This window comes from Physella acuta, unplaced genomic scaffold, assembly GCF_028476545.2.
Source record: "Physella acuta isolate Inbredline_101_S28 unplaced genomic scaffold, ASM2847654v3 ptg000577l, whole genome shotgun sequence".
NCBI classification, from domain to species: Eukaryota; Metazoa; Mollusca; class Gastropoda; family Physidae; genus Physella; species Physella acuta.
In genome coordinates, this window is record NW_026732096.1 from 192,746 (window position 1) to 212,314 (window position 19,569).

The 19,569-nt window shown below is 38.9% G+C and overlaps 1 protein-coding gene across 1 annotated transcript in view; it reads right to left on the minus strand.

Moving 5' to 3' along the window:
* The window catches only part of LOC131946947 (ras GTPase-activating protein 3), a 40,280-nt gene that overhangs the window by 12,287 nt on the left and 8,424 nt on the right, over positions 1 to 19,569 (minus strand). The window contains exons 3-12 of the mRNA XM_059308004.1: positions 7,578 to 7,671; positions 6,963 to 7,141; positions 5,583 to 5,742; positions 3,415 to 3,482; positions 2,979 to 3,107; positions 2,637 to 2,787; positions 1,696 to 1,844; positions 1,258 to 1,372; positions 931 to 1,005; positions 445 to 568 (exon numbers count right to left, since the gene is read on the minus strand). Of these exons, the coding sequence (XP_059163987.1) occupies positions 445 to 568; positions 931 to 1,005; positions 1,258 to 1,372; positions 1,696 to 1,844; positions 2,637 to 2,787; positions 2,979 to 3,107; positions 3,415 to 3,482; positions 5,583 to 5,742; positions 6,963 to 7,141; positions 7,578 to 7,671 (1,244 nt within the window). The remainder of the gene's footprint in view (positions 1 to 444; positions 569 to 930; positions 1,006 to 1,257; positions 1,373 to 1,695; positions 1,845 to 2,636; positions 2,788 to 2,978; positions 3,108 to 3,414; positions 3,483 to 5,582; positions 5,743 to 6,962; positions 7,142 to 7,577; positions 7,672 to 19,569) is intronic.

Sequence of the window (19,569 nt, forward strand, 5' to 3'; positions counted from 1 at the left end):
TCTAATGGGTTAAACCTAGATTCGGAACTCGAGACTTTCAGGTTAGCATTCTAGTGCTCTACCTCTAACCCAGGCCGTCCAAGAAGAAAACTGTTTAACCCTTGTTGATTTTATCCTCATTAAGAAAAAATAACATTTAAAAAATTATTTTAAATCTTGAAAACTCACAAAACAATTTTTAGTAACTAACAGTGAACTCTACTTCACTTGCCCCATAGACCGTCAGGTTTGAAAGGGAAACTTTACTTTACTTTACAGTGTACGAATGACTAATCTGTATCTGGGTAGTTGGGCATAGCTTTAAGTGAGCATGGTAGTTCACATAAAACTAATGACTAATCTCTACCTCGATAGTTCATATAGCTCTGATCATAAAACTAATGACTAATCTCTACCTCGATAGTTCACATAGCTCTGATCATAAAACTAATCTCTAATCCCTACCTGGGTAGTTGAGCATAGCTCTAGACTTGAGTGTGGAGAACACATCCCTCATGCCAGATGGACAGACCAAACCAGAGTTGACGATTTTATCAAACGCTTCCTTGACATATTCGTACAGGTTGTTCTGGAGATGCACAGAATCAACAAAATGTTTCATGCAAGAGTGGTGTTAACATCTTAATAGAACGTGATACATAACATCAGACTGAATCAACAAAATGTTTCACACGTGTGTGATACAAAACATCAGACCAGAAAGTGATACCTAACATCACACAGAATCAGTAACATTTTTGACTTGAGTGTAACACAAAACTTCATAACAGGAAGTGATACCTAATATATTACTTGATATTTCATATTTCAACTGTCAAAAAAATGAAAGCCTGCTCATAGTGTACCTCCAAGCACTACAGTGGTCATACACAACACCCTCTAACATTGATACACTGGAGCTGCTTGGTACACACAAATAAATTTACTAACCAAGTTAGCTTGTGCATCATCACTTTCTTTCAACCTCTTTGGGTCAATCTCACAAGGCTTGGATTCACTTAAAACCTGGAACATAGATCATAGTGAAAGTGAATGGTGTCAATACTTAACCAATCACACTAGAAGAATGAGATGTACATAATAATTACACAAAAACTGATTTATATAAAGTGTAAGATAACTAATGGTATTTTAAAATTCCAATCAGAATAGGAATGGTTTTCATCCTGAAGCTTTATATACAAAACCAGATACCTTTGAAAGAAACTAGCCACCACCATATAAAATAAACAAGTCCAGTATGCACAAAGCCCTTACCTTATCAATGAAAGATTTGAGTGTGTCATGCAAATAAGGCAGCCCCAGTAGTTTCATCAGCTCATCCACCATCTTTGTAAGAAGACTGTTTCCTCGAAATAGTGTGTTAGGATCACTGAAACAAAAACTAGAATATTTCACTAAACTGAGAAGTGCTTTATCATCTTTTCTCATTTTTCTCTAAGACACATGGGGCAGATGAAATAGAGTTCATCTTTTACAATAAACTTAGCATACAGGGGGATAGTGTGGTCCACACTTTGCCGAACCGCCGTTGGTTCCCTAACGTGACGTCTGACAGACTTGAGCCTGGTATCCGAAGCAAAGACTTTCAGGTTAGCTGTCATAAGCTCTACCATCCGACCTCCTTGTCTCCAGCAGGTTTTTAAAACCAAAATAATTCGTCAAAAAATATAAAAACTGTTGAACTCAACTCACATGGTGGTGGACATTTCCCAGTCAGCTAGAGCATGCACCAAGGGTACCAGCCTCCCATGGTGGAGGAAGAGCTTGACCAGTGGCTGTGCTGCACATTCTTTGACTGTAACTATTTCACCCAGTATAAAGGCTGCACTGGCTGTCACGGGCTGGGGGTTCAAATACATCTTAGTTAAGGTGACATGGGAAAAAGCTTGAGGAAATATGGGATTACAACATAGAAGTATGAGTATCCCTCTCACCCAGTCAGTACCCTTCTACTATAACCTAATAAATCAATTTCCACTAAGGTAATTACACCCCATAGTCTTGAGACAGCCCTAACCCTAACTCGAATCCTAACCCAAATCCTAACACTAGCTCTAATACTACCTTAAAGTAAAGTTTCCCTTTCAAACCTGACGGTCTATGGGGCAAGTGAAGTAGAGTTCACTTGTTTCTGTGACCTCGGCATATGAAGAGATAGTGTGGTCAGCACAATGCCCAGCCGCCTTTACTTTCCCTAACCTCAGTTAAGTACCCATCAGAGTTGGGTGGACACAGGGACAGTCTACTGACTTGGACCCGGATTCGAACCCGAGACTTATGGGTTAGCAGTCCAGCTCTCCACCGCTAGACCACTCCGTTCCACTCTAATACTACCTTAGTTAGGTTTATTGCTAGGATGAGGTTTTGGGGCAATTAGTAATTAGTAATTATGTCCTAAACCAGTATTTGGGTGAGGGTAAAATATAAGGAGGTAAAATTATAAAATTAGGTAAAATTATAAGGAGGTAAAATATAAGGAGGTAAAATTATAAAATTAGGTAAAATTATAAGGAGGTAAAATATAAGGAGATAAATTACTTAAACTTAGGGAGGTGGTGTGCAAGGAGGAACGAATGATAAATAATGCAAAAATGTAAAAGAAAAAGTAATTAGTTAAATGAACAAAATCTTACTTTTGTATCTGCAGACTGTAAAATAAGATTTCTTAATCCATCATAATACTTGGAGGGGAAAACATAATCTTCTGAGTATGATATTTTTAGACGAATCGAACCCAGCGATTGGTCACTTGTTCTGTTTTGTTCCTTTGCTTGGAGACAATACCTACAAGACAAGGCATTACTCATTTACAAATTGATACTTGGATTCAAACCAGCCTTTTTTAATTTAAGGTACAACTTTAATTTAAAAATATCGGTAAGAAAAAAATAATTTTTGATTACTTTTTAAATGTTATATTTTTAAAATAAAATAAAAAATAATTTAAAATGTAGATCAATCAAAATTTAACTCACCATGCTCTGTGTGGTCTAGACATGTCGTCAAACGATAATGGAATTTTAACTTCTCCAAGGAAAGAGCCTTTAAACATATAACCTAAGACCTCCCTGGATACTTTAGAGTCATCGTGAAATAGCGAAACACTGAAAGAATTATAGTCACATGTAGTCAAACACAAACGGTTTTTTTTTAAAATTATTACAAGAATTCACTGATTTCTATTTGCAAGTAATAGAACACTTCCGCAATTATCAACAGCAATTATCAGACTGAATATCTATAATGAAATACAGTGTATTTTAGCAGCAATCACATTAGCAATAATAGCATTATAGAATAAAAAATTCATAAGGACCTTTATTCTAGAATGACTGTTATCAAAATCTGGTAAAACAGCAGTATCCATTAGATAATAGATTGTGTATAAATGCCAGACAATCTGGCCATTACCTTAATTCTTCAGGCAGAGAGTCATCCACGGAATAGGAACTTTTATCCTGGTTCTGTCCTTTATCAATCTAAAACAAACAATACACACAGAATGTCACCCGACGTTAAATATTAACCTGTTACAATCACAACCAGACAGGCACAATGAAGCCAGACATTAAATATTCAGTGGCTGCAATTATAAGCTAATTAATTATCATCTCATCTTTTCCCGACCGTGCCTGAGACACATGGGGCAGATGAAGTAGAGCTCATCTGTTACAATAACCTCGGCATATATGGGGATAGTGTGGTCAACACTATGCCCAGCTGCCTAAGTTTCCCTAACATGAGTCAGGTACTCATTAGATATAGGTGGACTCAGGTACTCAAGAGACTCAAAACATTAAGGTTAGCAGATGTAAACTCTACTGTCTGACTACACCCTCCTTTAAGCTAATTAATTACAGCTTGAAATTGATAAAATGAGTGGAGTATGTTGTTTAAGACCAAATGAAAATGATTGTTTCTTAAAATTGCAGGCAGGACAACACATTGATACACTGAGGTTTTTTTTCTGCCTGCATTGTTGTTATGCTCAGTGAAGGGTTAGGATTATAGTTGGGTAGTGAAGCTAGAATAAACTGGCCTTATATCAGCAGGTGAAATGTTTACCAAATCACTGGTTTAATTTTTCTGTCATTGCTCTGTATATTTTCCATGTACATTTTTCAATGACAAACATTCAATAAGTCATAGTCAATGATCAAGTTAAAAAAAAATTCAATGTTCACATTTTAAAATATTTTGATGCAGAACTGTAAATATAAATTAAAGAAAAGGAGATGTATGTTTTAAAAATTAATTGTTATATTAATTGAGCTGGTGTATATTTTATTCCTATACAAGAAGCATCACTAAAACACATTGTAAAACAGCTGTAGTTGTGATATGACAAAACTGACAATCCCTAATGGGATTATGACGACAAACTGTTAAAATAAAGACTAAGGAAGGTAATCATTGGCATACATTCAAATAAAAACAAGCAACAATTTCTGTAATACGACACATTAGGAAAAAACATGTCTGTCGCTGAACTTTGTTTACGAATGTAAAAAAAAAGATAGTAAACAAGCATAAAAACAAGTTAACAGAAAGAAAAAAGGATAACATAAAGGAGAGTAAACAAAAATTAGCAAAACGAAAAACAACAGGGAGTGACAGAACAAATTATCTCAGGACAAATGATCTTTTGTCAATGAGATAATTTGTTCATGAGATCATCTGTCATGAGATATTTTGTCTTGGATATTTTGTCCTGAGATCATTTGTCTGTGAGATATTTTGTCTGGGATATTTTGTCCTCAGATCTTGAGTATGTTAGATATTTTGTCTGGGATATTCTGTCCTGAGATCATTTGTCTGTGAGATATTTTGTCTGGGATATTTTGTCCTCAGATCTTGAGTATGTTAGATATTTTGTCTGGGATATTTTGTCCTGAGATCATTTGTCTGTGAGATCATTTGTCTGTGAGATATTTTGTCTGGGATATTTTGTCCTCAGATCTTGAGTATGTTAGATATTTTGTCTGGGATATTTTGTCCTGAGATCATTTGTCCCTGAGATCATTTGTCTGTGAGATATTTTGTCTGGGATATTTTGTCCTCAGATCTTGAGTATGTTAGATATTTTGTCTGGGATATTTTGTCCTGAGATCATTTGTCTGTGAGATATTTTGTCTGGGATATTTTGTCCTCAGATCTTGAGTATGTTAGATATTTTGTCTGGGATATTTTGACCTCAGATCTTGAGTATGTTAGATATTGTGCCTGGGATATTTTTGTCCTCAGATCTTGAGTATGTTAGATATTTTGTCTGGGATATTTTGTCCTGAGATCATTTGTCTGTGAGATCATTTGTCTGTGAGATATTTTGTCTGGGATATTTTGTCCTCAGATCTTGAGTATGTTAGATATTTTGTCTATGATGTTTTGTCTGAGATTATTTATCCAAGAACCCCATCAGACATATACAAAAGAGAAAAAGAAATAAGACTAAACAGCAAAAGTTTAGAAAAGTTAAAGCAATTTTAAAAGAAGGGTTCACAGATATAAAAAGGGTACAGAAGTTTAAAACAGGTCTCACAAAAAAAAAAGAGTAGAAATTAAACCGCCTATCTACTCACATTAAAAAAAAATGTTTCATCATACTGGGGACAGATTGTTTTCTTTCTCACAGCAGTTTTTTTTACATCCTTGTTTTTAGATTTACCATTGAGCAAGGCCACAACAGCATAGGGGTTGCATGAGCCATTTACTACAGTCAAGTCACTGCATTCAATAACCCTGGAGAATGTTAAAATGTAAACAAGTTAACTACAACACTATGCATTCTATAACCCTGGAGAAAGTTAAAATGTAAACAAGTTAACTACAACACTATGCATTCTATAACCCTGGAGAAAGTTAAAATGTAAACAAGTTAACTACAACACTATGCATTCTATAACCCTGGAGAAAGTTAAAATGTAAACAAGTTAACTCAGTCAAGTCACTGCATTCAATAACCCTGGAGAATGTTAAAATGTAAACAAGTTAACTCAGTCAAATCACTGCATTCGATAACCCTGGAGAAAGTTAAAATGTAAACAAGTTAACTACAACACTATGCATTCTATAACCCTGGAGAAAGTTAAAATGTAAACAAGTTAACTACAACACTATGCATTCTATAACCCTGGAGAAAGTTAAAATGTAAACAAGTTAACTCAGTCAAATCACTGCATTCTATAACCCTGGAGAAAGTTAAAATGTAAACAAGTTAACTACAACACTATGCATTCTATAACCCTGGAGAAAGTTAAAATGTAAACAAGTTAACTCAGTCAAATCACTGCATTCAATAACCCTGGAGAAAGTTAAACAAAATGTAAACAAGTTAACTAAGCCAAATCACTGCATTCAATAACCCTGGAGAAAGTTAAACAAAATGTTGAACAGTTTTAACTACAGTCAAGTCACTCATTTGATAACTCTGTAAAAAGTAAAACAAATTAAACAAGTTAAATACAATTCAGTGTTCTTTTTAGAGATTTTTCTTGTGGGGGTGGGGAGGGACAACCGACAAACATATATTTTCTGTATAATTTTTTTTATGCGATCAAGGAGGCGAGGTAGACAAGCTACAAAAGCTACAAAAGAGGGGGGAGTGGGGGTGGGGGGTACACGGTTAGGTACACATCAGAGCTGGGTGGACTCAGGGACATTATTCTGACTTGAACCCATCTTTGAACTCACGACTTTTGGGTTAGCTGTCTAGCACTCTACTGCTAAGCCACGCCATCAGATAAAGCTGTCTAACTGGACTTTTAAAATACATATGAAGGTAACAAAAACAGCTGAACTCTACTTCATCTGCCTTATTTGACCATGCTCAGTATGGTCATTTATAAATTTAAGCCAGGTACCCCAAAGCTACTACTAAACTAAGGTATCAATTTAAAAACTTTAACAATCACAATCTCTAATAATCTAGTTTAAGGTGAATGATTGTGCTATGGACCAACCTAACAGCCAGCCTGTGTGAAGTCTCCGATGAGGCTGTAAGGAACTCTTCCATTTTGATCTCCACTTGAACTTTGCCCTGAACTTCTGTGTCCCCATCTTTGTAAGTCAGGGGAAACCAGTGGTCTTTTTGGTGATACTTGTACAGCTCCTCCTTCTTCAGTGATACTTTACCTATAACCTGTACAATATACACATCAACCTCGTTAGGGGACATCCATTTATGACGTCCACACTGGAGGGGGGGGGGGGGGGTCCGAAAAAATTGACTTTTGCAGACCCAGACTTTTACAAGGGAAATAAGTGGATTTTTGTGTGTGTGTGTGGGGGGGGGGGGGGGTCCCAAATCCCAAACAAATTGTGGACGTCATAAATGGATGACCCTTTGTTGTTGAGCAAACAATAAATTTAATTAAGTATTCACAATTAATTCTCCTTATGTAATCATGATGAATTTTAACTAAAGAAAAACTTGGAAAAAAAACTACTGATTATTTTACAGATACTAAATATTTAGTTGCTATTGTCAATACAAAGGTAAGATCTGATTGGTTCAAATATTGTAATGTGTAAGAGTAACTGTTTAAAAATAGATGAAACAATAAAAACAAGATAACCTTGCTTGTCTTGCTGCCTACTTCATACAAATAAAATGACAGAAATCTGAACTTTTTGGGGATTTCACCTTGAAACTCTGCACCAAAAAATGGACTGAAAAATATAATATGGGTATATGTAATCACACACATAAATAGAATACTACAATATATATTACATGATAAATTACATTTATATTATATATTAAATTACATATATAGGCCTAATTCTAATTTACATTTGAGGATATGATCATAAGTTGTTAAATGTATATATATATATATAAATCTGCTACACAGAAATACAACACTGAAATAGCAAGCTAAGTCTGTAACTAGATATTAATTGGAGAAAAAAAATCAGACTGATATTAAGTGGATTTCAAAGTGGATTGTAAAAATAAGCACTTCTAATAATAGCAGTGAGCAATATTCTAGTCTATTTATAGCTGGACTGTGATTAACACACGTGATGCTAAATTTGTGACTGTTACCCTAAAAAATGTGATTAATACTTCCCGTTTAAAAAAAAAAAGATAGAAAACTAGGGGTCTGCATTACCAAAAAATATTCACTTGATTATATAGAGACAAGAAATAAAATTTTATATTTCACACCAATTGATGAATTTATAAGAAATTGTAGGACAGTCTTATACAGCACAATTTCACAAATAATTTTTGCAAACAATATTGTGACTTAAGTTTCAATATACAGAAGAAAATGTTAATCAGTCAAGAGGGTTGTTGATGAATACCCCCGCAAGACACACTTGTTTACAAGATTAGGCAGGGACTTAGCTTGAGAAAAAAGAAACCAATCTACTATGTACAGTAAGGTATGCTATATCTGAACAGCAAGAACCTACAGACTTTCTTTAGTGTGAGTTCAAGTTCATCTTTTTAATCAACTCTGACAGGAAGAAGCTAACAACAAAACCCTTTGTTTACAGTCACCATAAGCTTAAGTCCTGATACAAAAAAAACTATAGGCCACAGTAACAAAATAGGAAGTAGTGTATCAAGTGGTTCTCATGCTTTTACCAAGAAATTACATGAGTGTCTTAGTGTTAGAGCCTACATCTTTGTGGGATGTCCATCTATTTTAAAGTGTAGATCTTTATGAGATGTTCATCTATGTTAAAGTTTAGATCTTTATGAGATGTTCATCTTTGTTAAAGTTTAGATCTTTATCAGATGTTCATCTTTGTTAAAGTTTAGATCTTTGAGTTTGAGCCAGGACACAAGTGGATGAACCTTTGTGTGTCCCCCCCCCCCCCCCCTTCCTTGACTAGCATTCACCCCATAAACCACACATGGATAAAATATTAACATCACCCTAAAAAGTATGAGGGACTCATATTTATTGAACGTGATACAAGTGATACGTGATCATGAACATCTAACAAGATTCTGTTACAAAAGAAGGACGTGTGCATAAGCCACCCTGCTTTATTCCCAAAATTAGACAAAGCTGAGTATTTTCATATGAGGCAGCATGTCAGCATTAGCTAGGGTAGGATTATTCAACACCAAAAGGCAGGGCCAGGGTGCAGGAATGTCACTGAACCAGTTATAAAACGTTGTTTGAGAACCAGAAAATATAATAAGCCATAGTAATATTTTTTTTTCCTTTAACAAATGAATATCAAGAAAAAAAAATGGCAATACAAAAGGCGTTTGATCTGGCTACTGTTAAGCAAGGGAGGTAAGAAGTAGGAGTCATTAAAACAAAAGTACGAGGCTGCTTTGTTCATAAGTATAACAGAAATAAAGTCTGATATAAAAATTAAGGAACATCATGGGTAGATTATATGGTCTATCTCACTTTAAGCAAGGAAAAGAAATAAGATTATTAAGGAAGACTAAGGGAGAGAGTCGGGGTGTAATAGCTGGTAACCAGGACTGGGTGCTCCCCCCTGAGAATACACGCCACGATAGCTCCACCGAAATGGAGTTTAATACCGCACATGCGCTGTCATGGGAAAGCCAAAAATAACCAGCGCTTTCATCATCGATAGTTTCAACCAAGCGATCTTATTACGTCCGTCAATTCTCTAGCGGTTGGTGGGGGGCTTCGGAAAATTCGCCAATTCCGTGTAGCTGTGGTGGCGCCCGCCTCGCGCACAGAGCGACTTAAGCTGTTGTAGATGAAGTACTTAATTTAATGAACGCAGTCAGGCGTCCAGTAATGACGCCTCTAAAGTAATGACGCCTGTAAAGTAATGATGCCTGTAGTGACATGATGCCTGTAAAATAATGACGCCTGTTGTGTAATGATGCGAGTAGTATAATGACGCTTGAAATGTAATGACGCCTGTAGTGTAATGACGCTTGAAAAGTAATGACCCCTGAGGTGTTATGACGCCTGTAGAGTAATGACGTCTGTAGTGTAATGATGCATGTAGTGTAGTGACGCCTGTAGTGTAATGATGCCTGCAATGTAATGTCGCCAGTAAAGTAATGACGCGTGTAGAGCAATGACGTCTGTAGTATAAAGACGCCTGAAAAGTAATGATACTCGTAAAGTAATGATGCATGTAGTGTAATGACGCCTGTCGTGTAGGCCGAATGACGCCTGTAATGAAATGACGCTTGTAGAGTAACGATGACTGTAATGTAACGATGCGTGTAGAATAATGATGCCTGTAGTATAATGACTCCTGTAATGAAATGACGCCTGTAATGAAATGACGCCTGTAATGAAATGACGCCTGTAGAGTAACGATGACTGTAATGTAACGATGCGTGTAGAATAATGATGCCTGTAGTGTAATGACGCCTGTAGTTTAATGACGCCTGTATTCAAAGAGTTGATAGTTCATAATAGGTTGGACTCCAGGAAAAAGAGATGGCTATCGCTCTAGTGTTCCTTTAAGCATCTGCATTCCTCCAATATCTACCCAACAGAACTCTCCCCCCCCCCCCTTCCCCAGAGCATGTCCATCGCATTGCCCTGGACGAAATAGTAAAACTACATAGCTAATCTTTACTTAACCAGTGTCGTCGTCTCCACTCCCCCCCCCCCCCCCTTCCACACATACGAAAAATGTCTGAAGAAACCATGCGTGTAAGAACACTACTTGAGGATGTCGACGGAACTTATTAAACGCCTTTAGTTTTAGAAAATCTACTCCCCTAACCTAAATCTAATCCTAGCCCTGACAACTAACCTAACACAAACCATGATCCTAATTACAAAACCTCGATACAACAATGTTTTGTTTTGAATGTTTACATAAACCCGCCCATGTACACTCTTACCAGACTCTCATATACAGCCCATTTCACAAACTTAACAAAAAACAATCACTTTATTCAATTCTTAACAAAAAGCATATCTTTGTGTGTAGTATCATTTTTTTTTATGTAATCGTCTCATTGATTGGGTATAATCTCGGCACGAACTCGCCTATTAGGGCGTTCACCTCTGCTAAAAATACACGTCACTGTACAGAAATCGAAGTGTGAGGTGAGAGCCATTCCCTTCGTCAAGTGGAGTGTGACAACGACAACGCAACCAGTGTGTAGACACAGGAAGTACTCACTCACGGCAACAAGCGGGGTTGTTCAATGAGCGTGTCACAGGCACCAGAAGACTTAACTACTGAATGGTAGACCGCCGTCTGTGTCAGGAATGGTCTACAGGACAGGCACCAGAAGACTTAACTACTGAATGGTAGACCGCCGTCTGTGTCAGTTGTCTACACTCTACAGGACAGGTACCAGAAGACTTAACTACTGAATGGTAGACCGGCGTCTGGGTCAGGCCTCTACATGACAGGTACTGGACTAAAGACAAGGACTTAACAACAATAGTTGCTGAGACATAATGGTTCAAAGACAAAGACGTGTGTACAGTAACTACACACATAATATCAAACTACACACATACATACAGACCAACGAAAATACCAAAGACTATGACGTATGTACCGTAGCTACACACACATACATACATACAGACCAACAATGGACTAAAGACTAGGACGTGTGTACCATAATAACACACATACATACCATAACTACACACATACATACAGACCAACTAATAGACTAAAGGCTACGACGCATGTAACATAACTATACACATACAAACAGACCAACGAATTGACTAAAGACTAGGACGTATGTACCATAACTACACATACACATATAGAAAACTAATAGACTAAAGACTAGGGCGTATGTTATGTACCATAACTACATACAAACAGACCAAACAATGGACTTAAGAGTAGGACATATGTACGATAAATACACCCATAGACAGAGACTAACGTATGGACCAAAACTAGTACCATAACTACATACAGACCAACTAATGGACTAGTGACTAGGACGTATGGACCATAACTAGAGCCATACATACAGACCAACGTATATACAAAAGACTAGGACATACGTAAAATAAGTACACATATACATAAAGACCAACTAAATGACTAATGATTGACTTATGTGCATCAGTCTCCAAAGTCTCGTTGACTAAAGATAAATACTTTAAATACATGCAGCTCGTTTTACTATACTACAATATTAGACGTTTTCAAAACAGCCCTGAGATTTTCCCTATGAATCATCAGGTAGGAAAACATAAACACGCCGCAGCGCTGGAAGAAATACCCTTTTGTCCAATGTCAATATGAGGTGGGGAGTATACCCAAGAACAACCAAAGACAAGCAGAGGTGGGTGACAATTGAATTAAAAACTTTTCAGCAGTCCCGTAGTTTGGCGATTGTCTAGTTTAGCAAAACATGGAAGTGTGGGGAAATACAAAAATAAAATTTGTTACAATCACAAATCTCAAGCCCCGGTCTTTGCTTAAAATGGGCGCTAAATTTTGAGAGAATATAAATTATGTTTATTTTACAACTGGGCTGGCGTTTCTTATGTAAACTATTAATCATTCAGACACCATTAACTATAACAAACTATGAAGTCGACACTAACAACCTAGGAATCTATTTATATAAACTATATATTACAGTTGTGTGCCTGTGGAGATATAAGTAATCTAAAAAAAAAAAGATAAACAGTACCGTAGTAATGGTTATTGGAAGCTAAAAATAACTACTGACACACGGGTCGAATGTGTCATGTCTAAAAATAGCACCAAAAAAACGTTTTTTAATTTGATGTCCTTGGGGTAGACAAAACAGTAACGTTGCGACAAGCAGCTGAAAATATACGCGGACCATCAGCGTATTAAAACAAACAAGCGTTAAAAATAAGTTAATCAGCGGTGAAGTAGTGCTGACGTCAAGGCATTTGAGCAATCAAAACTTCTTGAATTTGTATCAGATTGAGAGGGAGGGGGGGGGGCATTAAAATAAGACGCAGTAGAAATGGCGAAAAATACGGAAGTCACATAGCTAATCACTATTTGTTTTTCGTGCATGAGGGTCCGTTGATGTAAGGGTAGAGTGGGTAAGATTGTAGGCCTATATTATTCAAAGCAAAAGCTAGTCGATGCCAAGTTGGAGAATATTTGTAGAACTAGTTGAAAAAAAAGTGCTATCCGCCACACGTGCAAGCACTACAGCGACCAATAAAAGAAGACACATCCTGTAATGGCTGACTGTTCGCATTTCGAACGTTGACTTCTTGGTCTAGTCTAGAATATCCCATTCGCCAACACTAACATAACATTCTGATGGCATTCCAACTTCGTACAGACATCACAACATTCTAGTTGACAAAATGAAGTGTCAATTTTATCCAAAGTGCAAACATTCCAACTTCGTACAGGCATCGCAACATTCTAGTTGACAAAATGAAGTGTCAATTTTATCCCAAGTACAAACATTCCTACTTCGTTCAGACATCTCAACATTCTAGTTGACAAATTGGAGTGTCAATTTTACCCCAAGTGCAAATAGATCGCCTTAAAGAGTCAAACATAGAACATTAAAAGTCTATACTCAAAAACATTATATCTTTACAAGTATAGAACAAAGGTTTAGGTTAGAAGACGTAGTGTGATGTGTTTACTCATCTCATTTACTTTATACATGTTATTTTTACTAGCTTAACATACTGTTCTTTTATTAAGCTGATCATAAGTAGGCTACACGTTTTATAACTATCTTTTTATGAACTATATAACAACGTTTGCTATCAATTCAATTAAGAGCATCCTAGCCTTATAAATAAGTATTAGTGTAAACGCGGCCTATGGAGAGCAATCGAAAGGCTTATTTGAAGGATTGTTGGAAATTTATTCAACCTGGTACATTTTTAATGTAGAAATAAGGGGTTTGAGAATTTTAGTATACCCGCTGCCTGAAGTTTCAATACTGGATTGTCCTTTAGTTTGCTGCGCAATAAAAAAAAAACAATTTAGATTTGTCTATGTATGCAAACAGTAGCCTAACGCTGGTCTAGCTCAGTGGCGTAGCTAGGGGAGGGCGGGTGGGGCGACTGCCCCGGGCGCCGACCCCAAGGTGTCGCCAAAAGGGGTAGAAAAATTAATTTAAAAGCTCGTTTTAAGATGAAGTATTGAATTATACACAGTCAAAGTTACGAAAATAAACGACTACAAGGTTTTACGTACTGATTTAACTGTTTTGAATATTAATTTTGAGGCAGCGAAAATGTTACGGGATAGTAACTAGTAAGAAGCGCCACAAACCTTGGGGGGGGGACGACGCTGTTACACAGACAGTAATATAAAGAAGTTGGAGGGGGGGGGGTGAAAAAATTGATAGTCCGCCCCAGGCGCCGGATTAGGTCGCTACTCCTCTGGTCTGGCTCTAGCAATACAAGCTTCCTTTACATGTAACAATATAAATCTTGGTTTATCTATATGAACATAAATCTTAGTCGTATTATACAGTAATCTTGGTACCATCATCATTTTTTCGAGTTCGTGTCCAAGACACATGGGGCAGATGTAGTAGAGTTAATCTGCATCAGATGACCTCGGCATATGAAGAGTGAGCGTGGTCAGCCGCCTTTGTTTCTTTAACGTGAGTTATGTACCCATCAAAATTGGGTGGACTCAGGGATGGTCTACTGACCTGAACCCGGATTCGAACTCGAGACTTTCGGGTTAGCTGTCTAGGTATAGCTATATTAATAAAAACTCAAGAGGGATTGCTATAACATTATAAGTCATAGCCAAGCCATAGCACCACTAGGCTTGGCCTATCTGTAGCAATAGTTTGGTATAGATGTAGCTTTAACAACCACAAATTTCATCTAGCTGCAGCAACAGTAAACGATGGGTCGCTTGCAACAATAAACGTGTCGTACCACCGTCAGCTAGATCTATATACCAGCTACTGTATCAGCACCGTTGACTATCTATTACCAGTAGTCACCCTATGACAACTACAGATGTGAAGACAAAATGTCAGTCTGTGACATATAAGGAAACATCTCCATGGTTAATATCGTCCATCGGCAATAGTGAAAGGTTAGTTGGGGGGGGGGGGGTCTTTTCGAAATGCCCAACCTCCGTTATGATTTATTTATAAAAAAAAAGTATAGATTTGGTCCAAGATATTGCATAATTTTTTTAAGTACTCGCCCTGATACTAAGAGTATTATATAAAAGTTAATGTAATTCTTAACACCGGCAACATGAGAGTGTAAGGGTAATATCGAAATTCTCAAAAATTGAAACAAAAACTCCACCTATGTAACCAGCACTGATCTTTTAGAGAATACCAACTCCCTCGGAGGCAGATAGTATCGACCCCGCGTCCCCCCCCCCCCCCCCTGCGCCCAGAGGACGGACATCCTCCACCCCTTAGGTGTGAAGACAACAGCCCCAGCGCGCCATCTGATCATTGACAAGACCACAAGCTGGGAAATCCCACACGCGGATGAAACGCGGTCATACCACGAGAGGCGGTACTTGACTCTGCCCACGCGAATGTCCTCCGTCAGTCTCGCAGGGGCATTTATGTTGGTATTATCTGCGTAAAGACAGCATTGAGGGCCCACTTAGAATCACATCCCGCGTTGTGGATCTATCACCTTGTGTTATCTAGGAAAGTTGTATGCGCGTCAAAACCGCTGAGAGTAGGTTTACCGTCCTTTATGAACTGAGTGAGAGACTAAAAAAAAAAAACATCCATTAGAAATATGTAAAGATTACATAGGTCTAGATCTATATAACCAAGAGGGACAGGAAGATATAAATAGACCAGCGGAAGGAAGCACGGTTGGGTGGATGGATGGGATAGATGGATGGATGGCTGACTGGAAAGATGGACGGACGGTCGGTCGAACAGACATCTAGACAGACAGACAGCTAGACAGACAGTCGGACAGACAGCTATAACAGACAGACAGCCGGACAGACAGAGAGCCAGATAGACAGACAGACAGCCGGACAGACAGAGAGCCAGATAGACAGACAGACAGCCGGACAGACAGCTAGACAGACAGACAGCTAGACAGACAGACAGCCGGACAGACAGCCAGCTAGACAGACAGCCGGACAGACAGCTAGACAGACAGACAGCCGGACAGAAAGCCAGATAGATGGACAGACAGCCAGCCGGACAGACAGACAGACAGACAGACGGACCGACAGGCAGACAGACAGCCGGAAGGACCGACAGGCAGACAGACAGATAGATGGATAGACAGACAGACGGACAGACAGACAGACAGCACAAGAGAGAGAGATTCTATAAACCCCCTTGTGGTGAGCGGACCAGCTGATAACCGCCTCCACAACCAACCGATCCACGCCTACGTTCTCCCATTGTTCGCAGTGAACTGGCCACCGATGTTCAACTGCCGATAGTGGCCAGTACGCTGTCAGCTGATATCGATATACAGTCTACAGCATTTTTGTTCTTTATACTAACAGACAGACAGACCGACAGACAGACAGACCGACAGACCGACAGACAGACAGACAGACAGACAGACAGACAGACAGACAGACAGACAGACAGACAGACAGACAGACAGACAGACAGACAGACAGACAGACAGACAGACAGACAGACAGACAGACAGACAGACAGACAGACAGACCAACCGATCCACGCCTACGTCCTCCCATTGTTCGCAGTGAACTGGCCACCGATGTTCAACTGCCGATTGTGACCAGTAGACTGTCATCTGATATCGATATACAGTCTACAGCATTTGTATTCTTCAGACTTTAACAATGCTCGTGGCATTTTAAAAGGTCAGGATTTGAAGACTCTGTAAGTTATTTTAAAAACTATACATAGTATAAATAGTAGAAAGAATTGTGAGCAATGAAAGCATCGGGTTCGGATCCAGGGCTCGAATCTCTATGACGTCTTTGAGTACCTGACATAGGTACGTGACACGTTAGGAAAATATAGGCGGATGGGCATTGTAAGGACCATACTAGCCCCTGTATATCGAAGTCGAACAGATGGACCCCACTTCATCTGCCCCATGGGTCATGGGCACAAACGGGACAAGATGATGAGATGATAAACCTAAAGCAGTTAAGTATTTCAAACCAAACCAGAACAGAGGGGACACAACGTTACCTTTGATTTACCCCTCAATCCCCCTCACCCCACATACACAAACACCTTTTACAAATGTGTTACATTTGATATGCCCCGCCTATGCAAATGTACCTAAAGGGGAACATCGCCCCCCCTCCCCGTTACATTTAATACTCCGTCCCCTACAAAAGTAAGAAGAGAACCTAAGACAGCTTTACTAGCCCCCCACCCCCCCATCCTTTCTACAAATGTAAGGTGTACATGAGACAGCATTACATTTGATACCCCCTCTACAAATGTAAGAAGAATCTGAGACAGCATTACATTTGTAAGAAGAATCTAGGACAGCATTACATGATAACCCCTTCACCCCCCCCCCTTCTACAAATGTAAGAAGAATCTAAGAAAGCATTACATCTGATATATAAAACAGCTTTACATTTGATACCCTCTCTACTAACGACATATTAGAAACCTGAGACATCTCTACACCCACCGTTACACGTAACATTCCCCCTTACCTACAGCACGAGACGGCACGTGTATACCCAACCACCGGCTTCCCCGCCCGTCGTCTCCTGTTCCTTCAACAAACACAAGCCACGTTTAACCGATAATTCCTTATCTATACAAATAGGAGGTGCGCGAGAATTGAAAAAAAACCTCCCGTACACCTTTCTAAAAAACATAGATCGATCGACGAGAAGAACAAGCTAAAAAGGAGATAGAGTTTTTAAAACAAGCAGATTCCCCCAACCCTGTGTGTATTGATCGTGGACTTGTGTGACACTCTGGTCGTTTGCTCACACGGTGATACCTCGTACATGCGGGGGTGGGTGAGTGGTGGTGGCGGTGGGGGGGGGGGGGGGGGGGGACTGCCGCTGCCGTCACTGCAGCAAGTTAACCTTGTGCACGTTGGCTGTGACATAAATATCTGGACCCCCCGCATGCATGGGGAGGGAAGAGTGAACTACTCACACACAGCTGTCCTGACTTCCGGGATGATGATGTATGTATGAACGTATCGACGACTGGGACACGTTTGGTAGTAATGGCACCAACACCGGGGATATGGAATAATTAAAACAGGCAGAATCAAAATACAATGAATACGCTTAGGCCAAGATAAAGCATCTCTCACTTCTGAGGCCCTGAGGTGTTGACAGCGCCAGTGTTTCTTTCAGACTTTTTTCTCCAGGGGGGGGGAGGCTTGATATTTGGAGGGGGGGGGGGGGCGGATTAAATTTTCCGGTAGACTTCCTTCCTTCCTTCCTTTCTTCCCCCCCCCCCCCCCCCCCCGAAGAAATGCCTGGAAACTCTGTAAGCAGCAAGCTATCGCCATATCTTCATCAAAATCGTATTCTCTTGGGATTTTTTTTTACTAATAGAAAGACCAGACGTAACATAGATGTAGAGATGTAGACTGGGTTTGAATTAAATCAAGTAAAAAGTTACCCTTTTGAACACGCGTTGGCCAAGGGTCAGATAAAAGTAATAGAATGTATCTGTTTCTGTGACCTCGGCATTTGAAGATCTAGTTTGATCAGCACTATACCCAACCGCATTAACTTTCCCTAACAAATCAGGTACCCATCCGGGGGGGGGGGGGGGGGGGGGGTCAGGGAAATCTTATGCTGAATTTTTTTTTCAGCCGTACGAACGAAACGAAACTAAAGATATACAATTTATTTAGAAAATATATAGCAGGATCCAAACACGAGACTTTCAGGTTAGCAGTAGTACAATCTATCACTCGATCACGCCGTCCCACCATTGAAGAATGCTGGAATAATGGGCCTTCGAGGAATGAGGTGCCGACTAACAGCGTCCGTTGCGTAATTGTGTGACATTCACTTCATAGTGAGTCAAAATGAGGTTTTTTTTAATGTGGGGGGGGGGGGAGGAAACTGCATTACATAGTTACCCCCATAGCGCCAACTATTTTATTACTAAATTGAAACTCAGAATCGAATTTTAAAATAATTTAATGGATTGCTTTTCAAAAATATAGAAGTAAACTCAGGCGGTTAGATCATAACTGGTGTGTGTGCAAATACATTGCCGTGAATGTGTGTGTTGTAACGAAAAGCTGTCATCTCTAATCAGATCAGTGCCATCAATGCGGAAATTTAATGTTTAATGCCTGTTGGCATCGGCGATCAATTTATGTCAGTGTATAACAGAATTTTTTTTAAAGGCTTTTAACTGTGTTTATAATATTTAGCATTTGAATAAATTATACAACTACACTAGGGAGTGGCTGAAATCTAGCACATGCTATTAAACGATATTTCAATTACGTTTACAATGAAACAACACAATGATCGCACTTTACCTATTGGTTACATAAAAGATTGCTCTTTAGACTTAGCGATGTATTAGGTAAATGAAGTAGTTCACGTGTTTCTTGACATCGGTAAACGAAGTGGTAATGTGGTCAAGCACTACGCCCAGCCGCTTCACTTTCCTCAACTAGAGTTAGGTACCCATCAGAGCTGAGTGGACTCAGGGACGTTCCACAAACTTAAACCCGGATTCGAACTCGAGACTTTCAGGTT